The sequence below is a fragment of the Xiphophorus hellerii genome, chromosome 3 (assembly GCF_003331165.1).
Source record: "Xiphophorus hellerii strain 12219 chromosome 3, Xiphophorus_hellerii-4.1, whole genome shotgun sequence".
NCBI lineage: Eukaryota > Metazoa > Chordata > Actinopteri > Cyprinodontiformes > Poeciliidae > Xiphophorus > Xiphophorus hellerii.
Window position 1 is genome coordinate 26,963,835 of NC_045674.1, and position 22,259 is coordinate 26,986,093.

The following is a 22,259-nucleotide window of genomic DNA, read 5'->3' on the forward strand; positions in this document are numbered from 1 at the left end:
AATGGGAATTTGTTTTAAGTAAGTAATTCCTGATGAAAAAGTACTTTTTTTTATTGGCAAAAAATTCACTTATAACAAGACATTTGTTTCCCATGTTATAAGTTAAATTATCTGCCAATAGGACTTTTTCATCAATATCAAGGAATGAGTGACTTGAAACAAGCTCTTGTATCTTGCTGAAAGGTTATCTGTTAGTTTTGTCTCATTTCAAGTGTACTGAGATATTTCCACTAGAAACTAGACCAGAAGTACTTTGTAAGATTGTGTTTTTGCAGTGCATGCCCCCGTTTGTTCATTTTCGATTGCATCTCTGAGATACTGACTGAAAAGCTGTATTAACGCCGAAATTAAATTACCCACAGATGGACTTTCTATACAACCACGATCACTTTTCTCCAGGGTGTGAATGCAAAGAGGGGCTGAATACAAATGCAGCTCTCACTTCACAACTGCGAGCTGCTTTGGATAGTTGTCGCTGCATCTAACAATGCAGTGAAACAAGAGAAGGGAGACCCAACTTAAAAAAAAAAAAAAAAGAGTGAGAATCGGTCTCCAAAATGGAATGAAGTTTCTCATACTTACTTCATTCACGTTTATTTACCTTGAAAGCTTCAATAAAGTAATTTAGATTAACTTCATTTGATTACTTGTGACCAATTCAATCCCTCGTTCTCTTTTTTCAGTGTGATCCGCAAAAAAGCTGTTATAGGATCATGTCAAAAGGTAACTTTTTTTTTCTTGAGTCTGTTAACATTGTTTCTGCTGAGCAAATCCCCTGCAATATTTTTGAATCGTGTCCCAGATCCTCACAATCTTTTTTTTTTTTATCTTTCACTGCTACCGTTAGCATCGTCTCAGCATAAGACAAAAGCGAAACAATATGGAAACGTGTTTTTGATTTATTTTTGGGTTTCCAGTCCCTCCTTGTAGCACAAAGATTGGTTGGGTCGGGCGTTGATGTAAAAGGACCGAGTGTGGAATCAACTCAGGAGTCTACATGAAGCATGTGGTTCCTGTTTCTACTCAGCTTTTTTTTTTTTTTTCTTTTTTACATTCATCTCTGTTGATTTTTTTTTAACAGAAAAATGCTGGTGTCCATTGAAAGGCTCTTTTTTTTTTTTTGCCAACACACCTCCACTTACAGTATACCCGATTGCAGTGGTGTCTGTTGGCGGGGTCAGCGTCGTCAACAACCATGCACTTAAAAAAAATAAAATAAAAATTGGGTTCAAAGATAAAAGAAGGATAAATCACAACTCTCTATAAATTGTTGCCAAAAAGCCCTCCTGCTCTTAGCAAGCGAAGAAAATGCAGTCCTGTAAGGTGTAATAAATCATCCGATAGTTGCTATTCCTGAGAGTCTAGAGGTGATTCTCTCGCCACATTTGGAAAGGATTAGTTCGACTGTCCTGGGGGTGTTTTGCAAGATTTAGGAAGTTACTTTGTCTCCTGTTTGTTTTTTGGCAATTCATAAATGATTCCAGCGTTGAAAGGAAAGGTGAGTCGCAAATAAAGGTGCTTGGAGAATTTAAAACAAAAGAATAAATAAAAAAAAGAAAGGTTTTTTTTTGCGAGAGTTAGACAAAGCCTACTTGACAGGTTTTTTAATAATTTACAATAATAAAACGAAAAACCTTTCTGCACTGAATCAATATGCCTAAAGTCATCCAAGCAAAGCAAAGTGCGAAACAAGCCCCAGAAGTAAAAAGGAACCGTGCAGAATGTATTTACACTGCCTGAAATTCACTCAAGCTGTGGAAGAAATGTGTTTTTGCCCTCTGAAGAGAAGTAAAAAATGGTGAGGAGGGGAAAATCCGGGTGGAGGAGGAGGGGGGAAAAAAAGGTGGAGTGGCTCCTATTAGCCCACATGTGGGTAATTTATCACACATAAATCTAACACCTAATTCTCACACCTGTAGCTTAATGCTCAGCCGGTCTAGTAACACACTCACTGAAGCACTTAAAAGGGACTTTGCCAGCATTTTTATTCTTTTTTTTTTTTTTTTTCTGTTCCTCGGTGTGGGAGGGGACGTGTGGCATCCTAGAGGTTGAACAAGTCAAGCTGACGGGCATGCTTGGCATATTTGCACCCCATGTAGCATTCCTTCATCTCTCCCACCCAGCTCACCAACACTCCTCCGTTTGTCATCACCTTGACTGACCCCGTCTTGCCAGATCACGCAAAAGATAGAGAGCTAGCTGCGAAGTTTCCACGCCGGCCAGAGTGCGCAATAAATCCTTAAAAAAAAAAAAATCTAATAAACAGCTAGAAAATCTACTCACGATGGAATGCAAACAACTGCTGTGACTTCGTGGAGGCTTTTCGCTCTTTTAAAGTAGTTGTGTTGTTTTGTTGTTTTTTTCTTCTGTTTTTGTCAATCCTCAGATCATTGAATAAGTATTAATATATAGACAAAGATAGCTTGGGAAAATTAAAATGTGATCTATGTAGTGGGAAAAAGTAAGTCAAAATTACCCAGTAGCAATAAATCAATTAATTGCATGATCAATTAAAACGCGCTCAGTGATTTCCATTTCGTTTTTCTCGCTTCTCTTTTTCTACCGAAAACTGAATGATAAAAGTCTTCAGTCTGGTGCTTTGGTCTCTACTAGTCCCTTTTCTTTTTTTTTGAAAATTTTATTTACAGAGACTTCGTAATTGGTTTTAAATAGTTGCTTCTGTCATGTTGTTTATTTATTTTGGATATTTTAAAATGCCTTCCAATTCCAGTGTTAAATGTTCTTTAGAATTTAAAGTTTATTGATCGTTGAGGATGAGTTCTTGCCTTATTACGCCATTAGCAGTGTGTTGCTTGAACGTGGTCTCAAAACGGCAATATTATTGTTCATTTAACGAACCTCTGGGCTTACTGAAGCCTAGCAACTGGCCATAAATATATTTGACAAACAGAAATACTTGCATTGTTTGGATGAAATGTGTGCATCTCTATTGCTTTAATAGAGTGAATTTAACGGAACTGTTTTGAACTTTATCTGGCAGGAATTTAATCCTACAGAGTCGGACGTGAATTTGGACCTGCTGAGGTAGAAAAATTATTATTTGTAAGAGGGGCCCAGACGTCTGTAGGTGGGTGTGAATACTTTTCTAAGTCGCAGTTTAAGAGCAATGGAATACGTGGCACACAGCGAAGACGACCCCCCTCACTGCATATTGTTCTGAACAGCGCCCGGACAATCTACGTTGATAATGAAGTGTGTCAATGGAGTATCTATTCAAAACACCCTGAAATTATTCCACACTATAGATTAGGCTACGTATCAGTGATGTATCTATTTAGGGCCGGAAGCTATGGAACTAGCGCACAACGTACATCTCGTTCTGTGTCATTCGTCGTGTATAGAACTAATCTCTGAACGTTAAGATCGGGCTCTGCTTCCAGCCTGGGATTGATCCTCGTTTGCCCCCGTACCGCCTCCGTTGATGCTTCTCATAAAAGTCCGTAGAGGAATCGGCCGATTCGCATCTCCTTGATCAGAACGAAAGCGTGAAGATTTTAGAACTTTGACAAACTCGTTCATCTTGTAAAGTGCTTCACTATATTAGTTGTGTGGATATGTGGCGTATAAATAAACCAAACTGTTTCAAGTAAGGGCGGTAAATTGTGCTGGGGAACTTTATATTCATCAAGGTTTTGCTTTTAAAGTATCAAGGTGTCACGAAGTCTCCCGGGAGTATCAGTACAATGGACATAGCAGATAGAGAAGGGCGGCATCATGCCTGTCTTGCACCAACACGTTGCGCTGCATTGTTTGGTGCTCACTGCTACTAATGTGTTGCAAATCAGGTTGGTTGCTGTTACAGCAAAGCTCCAACTGGCTGGACGGGCCAACAACAACAGGAACTGTTTTTGTTCTTGTCAAAAACATTTTTAGAAAGAAAATAAAAGCTTAACGTGAGGTTCTCAAAAAGCCTCTCCTTTTAAGACATTACAACCTCAGAAGTGCTCGTTGTTCAAGTACGTCCCCATCCAAACCGGCCGCCCTTCGCCAACTACACTCTACCGGTTTCCATGACAGCACCGTGGCAGTGCCATCCCTGAAACCATTACCTGGTAAACACGTAAACTACATGTGAACCCTGTCCACCGATACCTATTACTTCTGAATCCTGTTTACACAGCCGAGGTCTGGCCCCAGTCCAAATAAAATAATATGCATTTAAGGGGGAAGCTCGCCAAATCGTAACACAAGTGTGTAAGCGGAGACGGGAAAAAAGACGAACAAAGAATTTCAGAAATGTTAATGGACTTCTTTGTCTTTACGCTTTTATGCCGAGTTTTTTTTTCTTTTCTTTTCTTTTGTCACCCAAGCGTGTGTGTTAGTAATGTTGGCCAAGGGAGTAAGAGAGACTTAACTCTGTACCGTTTGTGTCTGACATACAGATAAAAGTCTGAACTAAATATATTTTTTTTTATTCAGGACATCTGTAAATATCTATATATCTTTAGAAGCAACTCCTTAGCTTACTTAATTCCTGAACTTTAACCCTGTGGGAGTGTCACGGCAACAAATTTACATCTGATATTCTGTCATGGCAAAAAGACAGAACTTTTCATCTTTTTCACTGTATGGTACAGAGTTAAATACGCATTTAAATGAATGCATATTTGTAAATAACTGAGATTATAGAAAGTAGAAATATTGTAAGAATGACAGGTTGAAAAGCAAAAATCCAAACTTTTTTCTGATCAGTGGACAGACAGACCAAACTCTGTTTGGTGTGGAGGTTTCAACTGGAGGATGATGTTCCAGTCACTTCAATATCTGGTAGGTGATTAAAATTAGCTATTTTTTAAAGGTTCGTTTGAGAGATATTTTTTATAAGATAAGAAGAGCTCACCAGAGTCGCTCTGTGCTATCCTTTAGAGTTTTTAAACTGCATTGTGAAAACGTGGGACCTGCCAAAATGTTGGTCACCATTTCGGCAAACACGTAGCAAAGGTAAAGACTGACATCTTTACCATTACAGTCAAGTTTTTGTAAACTGTTTTTGGCAGGAAGCCCCCAAAAAACAATACTTTCCATGTCTTTTGTAATTCCTAAATGAGGAATTGGAGCAGGATCAAATGGGTAATGTCAAGTCAAAAAAATTTTTTTACAGAAATGAGAAACAGAAAATCAGTCATACAGTTTAGAAAGAGAATCTCCAGCAGGAAAGTGACATTGAATTTTTATCACGTTCTCCGCTTGACTGCACAATCTGCTTAAATTAGATGGCTTGTGGATTTGTTAACGTTTGTCCTTCTTTGATTAATTAAGAGATGAAGGTTAGAATCTGCCTTTAGATTGTTACTGACCAAATGCCCCTAAGTAAAAATAAAAAATCCCAATACATAGTAAACATATAGAATGAGAGTCCTCCTGCAGTTCTTGTCTAAGCATTTTGACATAAAGAGACTTAAAGGTATTTTTGTTGTTGTTTCTTCTTTTCCAGAAATCTAACATGCAATGCAATTTGAGCAATGTGGTGAGCTTGTTTGAGAAGGTCAATCTTTGTACAAAATTAGCATCTGATTCCACCTCACTGTCTGATGCACAAAGCGAATAACACTGATGAATAGCTGGAAACGGTCAACATCTCACACTCGCTAATTCATTAACAATCTAAATATAATCTCCTCCTCAAATACAGGCAGCATAAAATTGTTATCACAGAACGGATAAACGTAACAGGACATACATTGAGGTTTTCCTAATTGCTGCACAAAAAACGTTTGGTTGTATTAGCAAGAAAAGTATGTCTGATTTTTTTTTTATCAAAATAGAAGGATGCAGGTTGTCATCTACGGTGGAATTATTCATCTCTTTCACTGGCATGCTTTGAGGATAAAAGCACTGATTTAAGTTAATGTTTCAGGTCATACACATGTTTTATGTAGCCCATAAAGATATTTATAGAGTGAGCAAAACTGTTAAATGTCAGAATATTATTATTTTCTTAGTTAATAAAAACAAAAGGCACCCCGGGTTCTTTTTCCCTCATCATGTTTTCCATCTTGATCCCAGCAAAACTCTTGGCGGGGACAGAGTGTTTCGCTGAACCCTAGCCACAATCTGCAATGCGGACAGGTCTTATTTACAGACCTAATTTATTTAGTTTCTGCTCTTTTAACCTCTGGATGTGAAACGCTACGCCGAAACGCTTAATAATCCCAAAGTCTGTGTCCTGAGAAGGAAACAACAGGACCTTATGCCCATACAATTTACTTTTAAATTGCAGGCCATTTGTAACGATTCGAGTCTTTATTTCGCTAGAATTTATGTTGCTTTTACTTCTCTGGTGCAAAACTGACCAGTTTTAAGGCTGTTCTATCTGCACTCGCACTAGTACTGCCAGTCCTGCGCCCCGATTCTAATTTACATAAATAAAAAGTTACTTTTCCAGTCAGAATACCTCTTTTTAATGTGGGCAGTTAGCATAATTTCAGGGAGATGCTACTGCAGTGCAATTTGGGGTGAAAATCCTCGTTTGCAGATGCTTTGCGAATGAGACACTTGTTTAAACTCTAGTTTGGGAACACGAATAGCCACTGGCTGTTGTTGCATGCAGAGCGTCTTGGCCAACCCCCTTCTTTTGACTCGGTGCTTCAACCCAAGTTGTGTGCTGTGGAATTTGGCGTTTTTCGGTTCAGAATAAAAAAACAACAAAAAAAAAAAACTGAACAGTGACCCACACACCAGTTCTGTGACAGATCATTAGTAGAGCAGGTGTTTAAATGAGCTAATCAACTGCTGTGTGTTCAGACGATTCCTTATTAAGAATCGCAAAATATAAACACTGAGCCAGAAAACATAACACTGTAACGAACTGAACGTTCTGTTCTTTGTGTGGGAAATGTTTGCGCGTTTCTTTTTTTTGGTGTTAAACCCCGATACATTAGCGGAGCTGTTGTCAGTCGGTTGCTATGGCGACGGGTCTGTTTGTAGCGTTGTCGACACAGACAGCGAGAAAGGAAGAATACTTGCTATTTTGAGTTATCTTTCACCGTTTTCTTTGTTGGTTTTTTTGCATTATTTTTCCCTCTGCCGTGGCGCGCTGCACTAAATTAATAATACTGACGTCTCCTGGTTTCGTTTTGTTTGCAGAATTGTTCTGCTGCAGCTCCACGGTTATGGGTGGCAAGTAAAAGACTTGTATTTTTGCCCTCCAGCGTTGAGCGCATGAGTGAAATTTCTGGACATAGACAACAGCATGCAACGTGTCTATATGGTGCTCCCCCACTTTGTGCACCGCCCTGGGCATCTGCCCATATGACGTATATCATCTATCAAAAACAGATGATACTACTTTAACCTTTCACTCCGTCAGAAAAGATCTGGGACACCCCAACTCTTCACATGAAACCTGGCTTAGTGGCAGTGACAAGGGTCAAAAATAGCATTCACTGTGTTTCTGCAAGAAAGCAGGTGAAAAATTTACACAAAAACCAACTATAACATATCACTAAAATCTATCAAAAACCTTCCTAGCCCCAAAATACAATCTAGATTTGTGTAAGGAAAGGAAACGATACTGTCGGTGCCTAACAGAAGATGTTTCCACAATGTCAGGAGAAACCACTTCACAGAAAGTTGGACATTTTGAACCCATTGTCCCAGGACTTCAGTTCCGGAAGATTACTGATGGTACACTTTATGATTTGAGTATGTTAATAAGAAAATGCACAGTAGATTCAGCACGTTACCTTCATGGATAACAACATGCAGGTTTAACAGCTTGTTGTGCTGCCCCCCAGTGGCAAACAACATCAAATAATAGTCAACAAACACTGACAATAGACTGTGTTGCTGTGTGGGATAAAGGGTGGGAGTTCAAGGCAATAATGACTGTTGACCAGTTAGAAACAAGCCCAAGACAAAGCTGCAGGGAATCCCACCAGCAACAGCAGAGTTGGATAATTCGGTGGGATAAAAAGAAAGACAGATAGAACATAAATAATCTTATAAAAAAAATGTATATCCACATTCTCTACATGTTAAAGGAAAGGAAAAAGACGAGAGAAAACAAACTGTACCGACTCACAGTTTGATACCTCAAGCCAGTTAGAGAGGTGTAAATTAAAGACAGACAGCGAGGATCTGTAAGGATGATAGATCCCTCGGCCGTGTGGATCTGAGTGACGAGTGTTACAGAATGAGTCTTTTTCTTTTTTTCGATGCTTCCAGAAATAATGATCCACTCTGCACCTTCCATTACAAGAAGACGTAGTATGGCTGATTTCCTCTGTGATAACTCACAGCTTCTTGGGCATCCTCTCTCTCAAATCGCTCACATGCTCTTTTCTCTCACCACAGAAATTTACATGTTGTGTTGCCTTCACCTCCCCACCCCACTCCCTTACCCATCCTCCTCCCTACCGTCTCCTCCCTTCACAGAGGGAGCCGGAGAGACAATGAGCTAAGCATCAAGGCCCACTAATGACTCCCAGCCTTGTCGCTGATTAAAAACACACCGGGTGCTTCTGCACTCCGCAGGAAGTCATGAGGCCTTTCCCTCCTCATACCGCAAGGCCAAGCAACTCTGAAGCCAGCCTAGGTAACATCTCTAAATAAAACACGGCAACAAATGTTCACGTTAAGGTGCGCACAATGCCTCATTTGGAGAATTAGCCCTTATATTCTCCAAAGGATGCCTAATTGCCCATCTTAACCAGACCGAAAGCCAAAACAAGTTCAGCTTATGGATTCTTAAATGTTATTTCATAAGCCCTTAAATGTTTGTTTTTTTATCTTTTGCCAGAAAAGTCATTGTTGGGATTTTTTGTCATAAGGCAGTTGTGTAAAATTTATAAAGCGAATCAAAAGTAACCATAGGGACACCCATTTGCTGCAACTCTGCACATCTGGACATTGACACATTTGCTGATGAAGGTAAGGTTGGATACTTTGCTGCAAGTTAGCAAAAGTCTGTTGAGTTTGCGTGTGATCACGCACACAATGCTTGGGAGTTTGATGATTTTAAAGGTATCTACAAATTATTTGTCTAAAGTAATGACCTAAGGCAAAGGACGACTCAAGCCATTGTTTTTAGGAAGGTGACCATCTATCAACGCAACACATTCGAACGATGGATTGAGTGCGCGACGTGGTCTACAGGGGGGAAGTGGAGATTTCGGCACATCTACCTTTACCTCTCCATTTCTTCACCCTGGCCTCAAAATTATAGGTGAGCTCCGTGGAGAAATGCTTTATTGCATCTGGCCAACTTGCTTCCTCTCTATTCCAAAGACATACCACGCTGAGCTCTATTTTGATGTGGTCCGTAAGCATAATTAGAGGTCCTATAAAAGCAGGAACAGGGTGAACAAGGAGTCTTTCCCATCTGTCGCTTGTTAAGGGGTGAGCACAGGGGCAGTGATCCACAGCCCCTTGACTCCCTGTTGTTACAGCCGTTGGAACAGACACCGTTTCGAAGAGCTTTTTTTTGTTTGCACCAAGCTAGAGATGGGCTGTGTTTATGTGTACCTACTTTCCCAAGAATGGTGCCGATTTTTAAATTTTTCTTTACTAGTTTCTAGGTTTTGCAAATCAATGCGGACAGTGATCAGGCGTGCGGCAAAGCAAAGTCTTCTGGAAACACAAGAGATTAGAGACCGGTCTGCAAGCACGTGGAGAGTTTATACAGTTTTTGCACTTTCTTCCACTCCCTCTACCAGTGAGTTCCTAAAGTGGGTGGCTAGGTGCACCACAATTGGATTTGGACTCCATCATAATATCAATAAAAAATGAAGAGAGTTATCAATTTCAAAGCATCTGTTTAGTATTAAAGTCAAAATCCTGACCTTTGGTTAGTTTATTTTTTGTTCTCCCTCTTCCCCTCCCTTGTAAGTCTACCTCGGTTTTTTCAGAAGTTTAAATCTTGGAAGTTTAAAGGGAGATGGTAAATTCATAAGGAGCTAGGAAAAGAAAATTGCGGCGAGTAAAGAATCCAGACACATCTCCACTAATTTGGGATGTTGGTCTGGAGAAGTAAAACTTCAGCTGTTCAAGAAAATATCCCACAAAAATCTCATTAAGGACTTTTCCTAATGGGTTCCTACCGCATTGTTTCACAGAGGCTAAGTGTTGCAGCCACAAGAAATTGCTGAATGGAATCCTGTCCTTTCCCCCATCATTAAGGATGTCCTGCCGTTTCAAAGGAAACTTTGAAGTTTTCATCCTTACTACTAAGAAAATTCAAATATTTCTAATAAATACAGCCGCTGAGATGCTTTCGGGGTTATTTCACCCAGTCTGGAACCTTCCGATGCGAAGGAGACTCTTCAACCACAAATGCTCAGAGGAAAATGTTCCTAAAATAGAAGCTAACCCCACTGCAGAAAATACCTATATTTAGAGAGATTTGTGCTGAGCATCATTCTGATAGATAATGTTTAGCTAAAATCATACAGCTACATATTTAGGGTATTTCTGAAATTACGAGGAACTTTTAAGCAGGTCGACCCCTGTTTAAGGCCTATAAAGGTGTTAGTATTTGGATTTTTTATGTTTGTTTAATGAGTCAAACTAGATATTTACATTCCCCCGTGTAAGTATAAACTCTTTGTGGGACTAGTCGCACCAATGGGCTGGACCTCTGTTGAATTAGGTCAGTCACTTTAAAGGGGGCGAATATTTATGTTTTTTTTAAGCTGCATACTTTTATTTTGTGGAAATCAGCTCCCACTTCGACCAACGTGTTTTTCTTGTTTTGTGTTCATGTTTTTGTAAAATATAAAATAAAATAAAATGTTAATTTTGTTGATCATGATGGATTTCTAAAAGCAATAAAAATGGGTAGAACATCCAAGGGACTGAATACTTTTTATAGGCACCGTACCGAAATTACACTTCGACTCATATCATCGGCCAGACTGCTGAGACTTGGAGACAGTCTGGTCCTCCAACGGGAAAATGTTTCCAAACACGCATTAAAATATGTTTTGAAATGGATAAAGCAAACTGCCATTAAAATATTTGGAGAGCTCTCACCTCCGCTGAAAATTTGTGGATTATCCTTAAAAGCCTCATCGGCGGCAGAAAGCCCACCACTTTGAATTAACTCTTTCAATTCTTCAATTTGAAAGAGTTTGGTACTCGCAGACCGAGCTATTTGTGTACTTTTCGGCAGAACGTAACTAGCAACATATTCGCCAAAATTTTACCTACTTGCGGAATTCTTTAATGAAACGTACCCAAAATATTTGAACAAAAATGGGGCTCGGTGAGGTAAGACACCTCTGCGCGATGCAATCTTAGCATCTGTGGGAATTAAAAGAAACAAAGATGTGGACTGCGCTCCAACTCTAAAAGGAGGGAAATTGTGAATCGACTGTAATCCACCCAAAAGCAGAGTAGATCCTACTAAGACCATTTTCACTTTGGGTAAAGAAAAAAAAAAAAAAAAAAAACTACTGCGAATGGTCCCCAAGAAATATTGACACCATAAGATCCTTAATCTTAGCATCTGGCTCGTCAGAAATATCCGTGTTCCTTAAAATGTCCACCTATTTACGCTTAATTCAGTTGCCCCGATTATAATAAGTAAAGTGGAAATGGTTTATTTTAACAACTCCCGTGATTGGATTAATTGAGGAGAACAGCACAATGGGTGCCTATTGTGTTCACACCATTAAGTCTAAACAGCGCTTCGCTGGATTCTTTAAGAGAGGTGTATTAGTAATTGGAGAGGAAGTGCAGTTTGCCGCGAGCCCGAGGCCATCTCCGGCTCTGGGCAGCTCTCCTACCTGTGGAGCCTTTTTTGTGTTGCCCGTTTATGTGTGGCACTCAGAAATGATTCCCAACATTACAATCTTTATGGTGCAATAAACTTGAGAGAATCAGCCCCAAATTGGCTGGTCATATTTAGAAGCTTTATAAGGAAACATATTAAGGTGTTATTGCTGCGGGGGAGTATGCAACCGAGAAAGCGGGCATAGGTGAGGGCAGCAAAAAAATCTCATACTCACGGAGGAATACTGCAGTCGTTTTTTGGGGGGGGGGTTTTGTCCGCTGCTGAGGAGTTTCCAGTCTCCGCGAGAAAATGTGGGAAGTGTTATAGGATTTGATACAATAACTTTATTTTATTTCACATTTCCGAACAAAATGAGCTTTTACTGCGTGGTAAAATGTAGTCTGGGATCAAAACCATGTGTTTGGCGCTTGGCTTTACTAGCATTAGGCATCCTCTGATGACAACGACTGAGGGTGGAAGAGAGAGTCCCCTCCAGGAAAACAGAAACGCTCCAAGGCTTTGCAGGGTTACTTCCAGGAGAATCCGGGGAGTTAATAGGTGAGAAAAAAAAAAACAAAACAAAAAACACAGTCCAACATAAGCAACACGCAGCGCCTTGCTAAAATATTTATGCTACTTTTGAACTTTTCCACGGTTTGCCACTTTAAATCTATTAACTTCAACAACTTTTATTAGATTTTTGTGTGTGTGTGTGCGCGATAGACCAACACAACATGGAACATTTGAGTTCAATTTTTTTCCAAACCACCCCCACACCTCCATCTAGCGTAATTAGGTTTTCAGCCTCTTTTATTCTGGTACACCCAAATAAAGTCAAGTGCAACCAGCTGTTTTCAAAAGTCATTCAGTCAGTAAATGGAGTAAGCAGAGTTAGGCTTGGAAACAAAATCTTATCTGTGAAGGCAACATGCAATGGGAATACTTTTGTTCTAATGGACAGAAATGATAGGAAGATGGATGGAGCTAGACGTGAAATGATCCATGAGGACGACCTTTCAGGGGCCACAAAAGACTTGAGACAAAGGTTGGGAAATAAAGCAAGAGCGATATCTTACGTTCAGCACAGTCAGTGTGAAGAAACAGGGCTAGGCTTCCAACTAGCTCGTCAAGCTTGCTCGTGTCCATTTGGATTGTGGGAAATTAAGGAATTTGTCACGAGAAATGTACGCAATTGCTACGCTGGACTACGAAATCTCAACTGTCCGCTGACAGTGGACAGATCACAAAACGCCTGAGAACGTGGGAGCGGTTTTATGTTTTGCCACTGTGCCCCAAAACTGCTTAAGGATTATTAAAAAAAAAAAAAGGTTGGTGTTTTTAGTGATGGCACTTGAAAAAGTTTTATGTTTGTTACTGGTTTCACAATGGGTAGACTGTAGGATGTGTTTATGACATTTTTTTATGTTTTCATGATGTGAAGCACTTTGAGCTGCCATGTTGCTGAAATGTGCTATACAAATGAACTAAAGTGATGGATTGGCTGATTTGCTGAATACACTTTTCGGATTATAAGTGTGTGTATGTATATATATATATATATATATATATATATATATAGTATATATACAGTATATATACAGTATATATATAACTTTTGTTTGGGGTTTTTTTTGGTCTAGCACGTAAATCATCCAATAAAATGCAGTGAAGTTTGTGGTTGGGTATCAATTCGATTATATGGGAATAAATTGCTAACCTTACCAAAAAAAAAAGAAAGGTAAATTTCTTCAGATTCAATCATCTTTTTGTGAGAACTACATTTTCCGGGGAGAGCACAATGAAATAGTGTCCATAAAGGAGTCTGTGTCTGTATCTCAAGGGTAAGGTTCATGCCACTCCATATTTTTTCCCCTCCCTTACTGGGGTTTTCAGCACTGAGGATCCTTTCTCATGGTTTCATTTGATACCAGAGTGCCTCGGACCAGGAGCTCCACTCCAGCCCAGGATCGACACACGGGTCAAACAAGGAGCTAGTCTTTCTCAAGTGTTTTTTTGTTTAGTTTTTTTTTTTTTTGTAGGTCGAGCTGAATAAATGTGATTTAAAAATAGGGATTGATGATCCTGAGTGGCATTCCAAATACAAACACACTTTGTGTGATTGTTCAAGGAAGAAAAGAAGGTTCATGGAGCTCGGAAAAAGAAAATACACCTGTTCCCGAAACTTTTTCTCTCTCTCCCACAAACACACACTTGTGGAAGTTTGGGAGAGGGAAAAAACCCCCCAGAGTTCTGTTTTGATGCCGGAGCCCGAGCTCAGGTCAAGGATCGACCCGTTGTAATCCCTCTCAGGTGATGCTGTTCACTTTCAGCTATTACCAGCTGATCAGCTTAAATATAGCTTTTTTTGCCCCACTAGGAAAGAGAGAGAGAAGGAAAAAAAAAAAGAAGACAAGGAGGACCTTTGGCATTCGGCTCCGTCATAAAAACCGGACGACGTCTGAACTTTTCGTGAAAGTGACCGATCTTGTGCCCGGGATAAATGAAACGGCACAACGTCCCTGTTTTATGGGTGGAATAAGCGCAAAGTGTCGTAACGCGGTGGGACTGAAAACACCTGGATCGGGGAAGGTATCGTGTGAGGAGGCCTTGTTGTGGAGATGGTGCCATCGAGCGGAGCTTTTTCCAAAAATAAAAAATAAAAACGAGGAAAGGTCCGTCTCACAGCAGCTTGTTGGAGTGCTCCCTTCCCCATCACCCTCAGGCACTTAATCAACATATAATATTGCGCCGAAGTGCCGGGTTCCAACATTAACACTTACACCCACAGGCCTGGGAGCTGATGAGAGCTTTCAGCACACACAGTCTTGACTTCCAGGGCTAATAAATAGAGGGCAATGTGTCTGGGTAACTGTAAGGAAAAGCTGAGGGTTTTTGTAGTGAGGTACTGTTTAAAAATTATTAGCGGTTAATATCTTACCTACGGTGGTTGGCTCTGTTGGTGATTTCGAAGCTAATTGCTAGTCTGAGAAGGGCCAAGACCAGATTTCTACCATCTTAAAACAACTCAAATCCTCACTCCCCCCCCCCCCCCCCCCCGCCTCAATAAAAAAACAACAACTTCGTAATAAGTTATGCGAATGCTATTTTTTAATAACCCGAGAGCCAACCCACCAGATGCTTATTTACACAGGGTGCTATAATTTACATGTGAAACAGAGGTTGCAGGCAGTGCGCCACCAATCATCTTCCTGTTACGGCTGGGAAAGAAACAAAGCTCTTCCAGTCAGAGTAACCAACATATTAAAACTGTATAAAGAGGAAAAACACAATGGTTTTCACTGCCTTACTTTTCTGTCAAGTTATTACTCTAACTGGAAGTAAGGGGCGTAACGAAGGTTTGGGCCACGAGACCTTATGACATTAAAACCTTTCATTACGTCACCTCAAAGTGAAGTCTGTCTCACGAAGCGTAAGTGCTTCAAAGCTTGACAGTCGGTATGGATGTGTCTTTCTCTTATTTTGGAGCGAGACAGAAAACAGTGGTGGAGTTGTTGTCTGGCTGTATCACAGAGTTGGCTAATAAACGCCGTACGTGAAACCAGCTGAAAACATTTGACGATAAAAGCAGAAGAAGAACTCCATCACCGTTAAATCATTCAGGTTGGGAGGATTTTTGTATGACGTACGAAAAAAGAAACGAGGGCAAGATGGGAGAGATTTGTTAAGCGCTGTGCGAATAGAGCAACTGGCTAACCCGTTAGCTGCCAAACACGCTGACGTTAGCATCTCCCTCGGGGCTTTGGAAGCTAAAGCTAAGGTAATGCGACTTTTCTTTTTTTAATCTGGTCAAACCACAACAGGATAGTTGGGAGTTTGGATTTTATAAAACCTATATTAAGCAAAAATTATATAAACAATATTTTTAGCATTGAATACTTGTGTTCCCCCCCCCCAAAATCTTATTAAAACCTTAATTTATTTTCAGAAGCATCATATCATCTCATGGACTGGAAACGTTTTACACCAACTCAAAGCCCCACAATTCCTTTAAAATGTTATTAGCTTTTTACCTGCTTTAGCAAAAGCTACTAATATTTGCATTCAGCACTCATTTTTGATAAACTGCTCATAAAATTAAGATATAGTTCATTGTTTGGATAAATAAGTCATCAGAAATGGGGGTTTCTTAAAGTCTCACTGGAGATTTATGAGGTTGTCTTGATTTTCTTAAGATGGTTATTAATTATTTTAACAAAGCCTCACATTGAAAGTCCCGAATCATATACCTACACACAACTACATACAGAGTCAAATATTGTAAAAAAAAACAACAAACTTTTTGTGTTCCTAGAGACAAGATTATTTGATCGGACAGAAAGGATTTGTAGACAACAAATTAAAATAAATTTCTTCCTTTCTTTTCGCTGCGAAAGCAGACCACATGCAACCCAGTAACAAAATAAAGCCTCTCTGGACTCACCACCTCAACTACTGGTTTCATTCAGTCCCTTTTTGTCCTTCACAAAACATCTGGAAATGCAGCAGAGCTGCAGATTACACCGCCGAATATGATCCGAGAACGTGCCGGGGCCCGCCGGGAATTCGGATTCAAGGTTTATGCGTATGAAGTGGAAGGGGTTAACTGTATCACATGGCAACTTTTCACCACTCGCGACTGCTGTTACCTATTCATTACCTGCTTAAATATCTTAGGGCCCCCACTGTGCTCCTCTGTCCCTTCAGGCAGGGCTGCCCGCTACTCGGCCTGATTTTATGTAGTCAGCAGGTGGCATCATTAGCCTGAGAATAAAAAATGAAAAGTAATCCCCCCCCGTGTCTTGCTATGATATCATAGCAGGGCTCATTGGCATCGCTTTCCTGTTTCTAGTGGGCATGATGAGAACTGAAGGAGGTGTAAATTTAATATGTTTCGTCATCTGGTTCACATTTGCAAAAAAAAAGAAAAAAAAAAAAAAAGAAGAAAAAACAAAAGGAGAGATGAGTGCGTGTACGCTTACCGCAGCCGAATGGGTTGTTGGGTCATGCCATGCTGTGTGCGAGTGAGACAACATCAGCCAAGAAACCACACGAAGATCCCAATCTGGTCTGCGCTGAAGTCACACGCACACGCGCACACGCACGCACACACACACACACTGTCTGTTTTACGCCTCCCCTCCTGCTTCCCCCTAATTACGCTGGCATCTCTATCTCTATCCTTTGCACCTCAGAGTCGTGTGGCGACGTGAGCGCCGCGTATCAATGACAGGACGCGCGCGCGCGCTCTCTCTCTCTGCCATGCAAGTCAAATAAGACGTTTGTTAAAAAAAAAAAAAAAAAAAAAAAAAAAGGTGTGCGGGATGTGATTTGCTATCGCCCAAGACAGCCGAGCACGCGGGGTGAGGAGTGTGTCCCGACTGAGTCCGAGGCGTGCCGGGACGGGTTCCCTGCACGAGCCCGTCTGGCTAGCGTGAGCAAGAAAAAAATAAAGAAGAAGAAGAAGAAGAAGCAGCAGCAAATACTGAAAACGTAATGGTCGCTTTGAAGGCGCCAACCGTATACTTTTGACAAGTTCGCGTAGCGCTAAGCAAGGCATTAAGCGAGCTAACGGCGTCAAAGTTTGAAAAAGTTTGTTTTAAAACGGACGCAATTGATTCCACAGTTTAGATTCGTTTTAATGAACGCTTTAGTGTTGTCGTGCTCCCCACTTGTTGCTGCACACTGCCAGCCAGTAGGCCGAACAGGCTCCCACGCTTTTAGCCGGCTAACAAAGACAAAATTGTCCTTTTTTGGAAACATTTCAAGAGGCAAAATTCAGGGCCATTCAATAAAGATATAGCAGCAATATAACTATAATAACCCAATTAAAACGGGGGGGGGGGGGGGCTGTTGCTTTTTTGGTTAAAATTAAAGCTTTTTTTTTTTTTTGCTAAAAGTTGCTATTTTTTCTCCAAAATACATTGAGTCAAGTTTTTGTTTTTCTTTCAAAATCATTATTCTGATCATAGAATCCTATCCCACCACTCCTGCACACTGTTGGTCAGCTGGCTGAAAGAAAAAAAGCTACACACATTTTCCCCTCACTTGCAAATGATAACCTATTTAGCCGTTTTGGAAAATTACGGTGGCAAAGAAACACTCAATTCATGTCGCACGTGATTATCACCGTAACAATCGTAGTGTTTTAGCTGAAATAAGAATTTATTTGCTGTTCTGTCTGAAATAAACACATTAAATAATGTCATGCATTTTTGTGCTAATGCCATAAAACAGTTTTGTTTTTAGAAGTCGTTAAAGTTATGGTACTGTGCTCTTTACCACAACAGTGCTGCTTTCCCTCCGTTTGCTGCACACTGCTGGTCTGCTGGCTGAAATAAGACCAGTTTCCCCTCGGACTTTTGGAAGCATTCCCATTGACTTAATGTTTGACTTCCCGGATTTTTGTGCAAATGCAGTGAAATTGTGGTGTGTTTAAAACGAGGTGATCAGACAGTCTCACACTATGCCCCTATGTTGGCTAAAACCCAACATCTGTCATTATCCCCAGTGGACTTTTTTTTTTTTTGACTCCTTAGAGCCCCCTGCTGGTCTGGAAGTCCCAAAACAACTTCCAACAGGGAAAAAAACAAAAGGTAACATAAGTCTTATAATCTAATTCAGGGGTTCCAAACTCCAGTCCTCAAGGACCGCTGTCCTGCAGTGTTTAGATGTGCCACAGGTACAAAACACTGAAATGAAATGATTTAATTACCTCCTCCTTGTGTAGATCAGTTCTCCACAGCCTTAATGACCTAATTATTCTGTTCAGGTGTGGTGCAGCAGAGGCACATCTAAAAGTTGCAGGACACCGGCCCTCGAGGACTGGAGTTTGACACCTGTGAGATTCTAATTGATCTGAACTGATGTTTGATGTTGGCAGCTTTACACAACAGCCCTGTAAATGGACATTGTGGAGTCGCTGTGGCGGAATTGACAAAGGGAGCGAAACTGATCAAATCTACACGACTAATATCATGCCACCTGAACATCTGTAGTACACTAAGGGCTTTTCAAAGTTAGCCAGCAGTGGTTAGCAAATTTAAACCACAACTTTCCACAGCTGTAGACTGAATTCAAATTTAGCCCAATCAAAATGATTGAAAGTCAGACTTGGGTCAGCCTTTCGATCACTAGCAGCAACAACTTGATGTTTCTTGTTTTACAGTTCACGTGCAGCAATTCTGTCTGTTTAACGCAACCATGCTAGTGCTGTAGACTCCTTCTGTCAATGAAAAATGTGAAACGGTATCAATCAATCAGGGACAATGCAAAGCAGAGATCAGTAGCAGTGGGTGGTGGGGCCCCTGAACAAAACTCATCTCTGGGCCTCGAGCAACTTTTGACCGGCCCTGCTACTAAACATCATGCATCTGGACTGCTTTTTTTTTTTTTTTAAGTGTAGCATCTTTTTTTTTTCTTTCTTCTAAGCTGGTTGCACTCAAGGAAAAATCTGTTCTTGAGGTCAACTGTGCAAGTTAACCTCTTGATCTCATCCTTTCTCCTCCTGAACCCAGCAGCATCACCTCTTCCTTCTTCCCTCTCACTCACAGATAAAGATGCCCCCCACGCCCTTCAAAAATAAAAAAAACCAAATATGCTTGACCATACCCTACATTTCTTGGGTTTTTCCCCCCCTTCTTCTTCTTCTGAACAGCTCTTTGAAAAAACGGATCAGACCGTGACACACCGTCTCCTGCACGCCAGATCACACAGCGCACGGAGAAAGAAACACACAGAGGGAGCTGAGAGCCGCATGTGTGCCAGTACCCCGCAGTGATTGCCCTGATTATTTGCAGATGGGCAGCGGAGGGCTCGCAGAGTGTGGAGGTTCCCCCCACCCCCTGGCACGCAGCGCATATGATTAAATTGGTGATTGCCTCAGTATTTACAAGCACCCACCCACCGTATCCTCCACCCTCCTCCCCAGCTTCACTCTCCGGTGATTCCCCCACCCGCTCCCCCCGGTCCCAACTCTCTTCGCCGCTCGCTCTGATCCCGGTGATAAGTTATGTCACGGGGGTGAGTGAGGTGGAAGTAGGAGGGGGAGGAGGGTGGAGGGGAGGCGGGGAGGGTTACTTTTCCCTAATCCGACTGTCTTCTCATTCATTCACAGCAAAAGGCTGGTGTTTACAGAGGGGCTGATCCCCCCCGGCTCGACTCCAGCGCCTCCGCTGAGCGATTGTTATGCAGGTTTCCGACCAACTGTTCAAAGTGGTTATGAGATCAATTAAAACCAGCTTAGGGAAGGAGAGAGGGAGGCTGGATGGATGGATGGGATGGATGGGATGGATGGATGGATGGATGGATGGATGGATGGATGGATGGATGGATGGATGGATGGATGGACGGATGGACGGACGGAGGGACGGTTCAGAAGTCTTGGATTTGGGATTCTGTAGGCACCCCAGTTTATTTCGGACGTGCCCGATCAGCAGCACATTTAACTACGGAAACAAGCAAATGCACGATGATGAAAAATGAAATGGAGGAAATTGGAGGGGCTGGGGGGGGACGTGTTTTTGAAGTGCTAAAACGTTTCAGAGAGCGCGTAATCCTGCGCGTATTTTACGCACCAACAATTGGTGCTAATATAAATGTTTGAGAGACAAAAATATTTCACAAATGCCCCCCCACCCCGCCCCTCTCTATCTCTTTCTTTTGCACGTTTAACGAGATTCTGAAAGTATGGTGTTTGCCCAGAAGACAGAATTTCTGGAGAGTTCTGGATCGGCTGCTCTCACCTCACATATTGGATGTTTCTCTTTTCTTTTCTGTTTTTTTTGGGTTTTTTTTTCTCGCTCACTTTACGCACACCGTACCTCTAAATCAGGCTGGCCACGAGAAGAGAATATTAACACTTTCTGTCTTGTATAGCGCACAATAACAGTCTATTAAGTGTCACGTCTCCCCGGACGCAGATCTGAAAACACGCGAGGTTTGAACTCTGGGTTACCTCTCTTGTTTCTCCTCCAGCGGTGCGACGGCGCCTGACAGTTGCTGTACTCCACACAGTTCAAGACGATCAGGGCAAATGAGAAGAGTCGAAACTGCATCTGGACGGTCGGTCTGGTTTGCTCGGACTCCAATAAAAAGGAAAAAAAAAAAAAGAGAGAAAAGCAGCAGAAAAAAAAAAGAAGAAAAAGCGCACCAGTCGCGGCTTAAGAGAACTTCTCTGACTTTGCTTTTTTTTTTTTTTTTGGTCCAATTTCTCCAGTTTCTTTTCTTTTTTTTTTTTTTTTTTTTAGCGGATCCGTAAAAATGTGTCAAACGTCAGAGACGCGACATGCCATCACGTCTTCGGTTGGAAGCATTTTTTTATTTTATTTTTTTTAAGCACGCTGACGATTCTTAAGTTAATAATGAAAAAAGAAGAAGAAGAAAGAAGAAAAAGTGTCCGTGCTGGAGAAAGAAAGGGGAGATGAGATGGCCGGGGGGGGGGGGGGGGGGGGGGGGGGGGGGACAAAGGTGTGATAAGAGAGTAACGAAATCAACACCTTCTTGTGATCGAGGAAGATGAAAGCGGAGATTCTTCTGTGTGTTAATGTCCAGATTCTGTCCCCCCCCCTTAAAAACTGAGCCCGAAACGGTGCGTAACAGCAGCCAGAATCACCGCCAGTTCACTTCTCAAGAAAAAGAAAAAGATGAAGAGTAATTCCGCTTCTAGGTTCCGTCTGAGTGCAAGTGCGGCTGAGCAACACGCAGCATCCCTCTCTCTCTTTCTCTCTCTCTCTCTCTCTGAGTGACTGTGAGGAACTCGCGTCTGGAGAGTGGAGGTCCGAGAAGGAGGGATGAAGAAAAAGGAGGTGAATTGGGAGGAAGGGCTGGTCCTTCTCTCTCTCTCTCTCTCTCTCTTTTTTTTTTCCTCCAGCTCTCTCTTTGGGTCTTGCGCTCGCTTTAACCTGAGTTTCTCGGCCGGTTTCGGTCTGCCCTGCTCGCGGCTTGCCCGTCTTCGCTTTCAAAAAAAAAAAAAAAAAAAAAAAAAAAAGAAAGAAATGTCTTGGGAGTTGGAGACGGCGGTGAGTGTGCGTCGTGCGCCCTGATGCGTGTGGCTGAATGGTCCTGATGCTCTCCGCCGGGTTCCTCATATAGCCGAGCCGTCGCGTCGCTGTCACGTGCGGAAATTTCCAGCTTCCAGCCTCTTATTGAAAATGTTGAGGAGGGTATCTTGCTCATCAGCTCCTCCGCTAACCCCCCAAAACCACCCACTCACCCACCCACCTACCCATCCAGCCAGCCACACTTGGCCGGTCCGAGGTTGCCTCAGGGTCCTAGTGAGCGTGAAAAGTTGGAAGACGTTTAAGGAGAGGGGGGCGCGTGGAGAAGGGGGGGGGGGGGGGGGGGGGGGGGGGGGTTCCTATGCTATTCTTGAGTTTCTCTTGTTTTTCACTGGCTGCTAATTTTAGACGATCTCAACATGTTGGATGACTTTTCAAACCCATGCAGAGGCGATCCAACAATTTGTAAGGCCCAAATCAGAATGGGATTTCGGGGGCCCATTTTTTTCCAAATGAAAAATGTTATTTAT

At 41.7% G+C, this 22,259-nt stretch overlaps 1 protein-coding gene across 1 annotated transcript in view; it reads right to left on the reverse strand.

The window, feature by feature from the left end:
* Positions 1–21,957, reverse strand: part of rspo2 (R-spondin 2) — a 76,329-nt gene extending 54,372 nt beyond the window's left edge. The window contains exon 1 of the mRNA XM_032559604.1: positions 20,688–21,957. Coding sequence (XP_032415495.1) covers positions 20,688–20,787 — 100 coding nt within the window. The 5' untranslated portion in view covers positions 20,788–21,957. The remainder of the gene's footprint in view (positions 1–20,687) is intronic.
* Between the last annotated feature and the right edge of the window lie 302 nt (positions 21,958–22,259).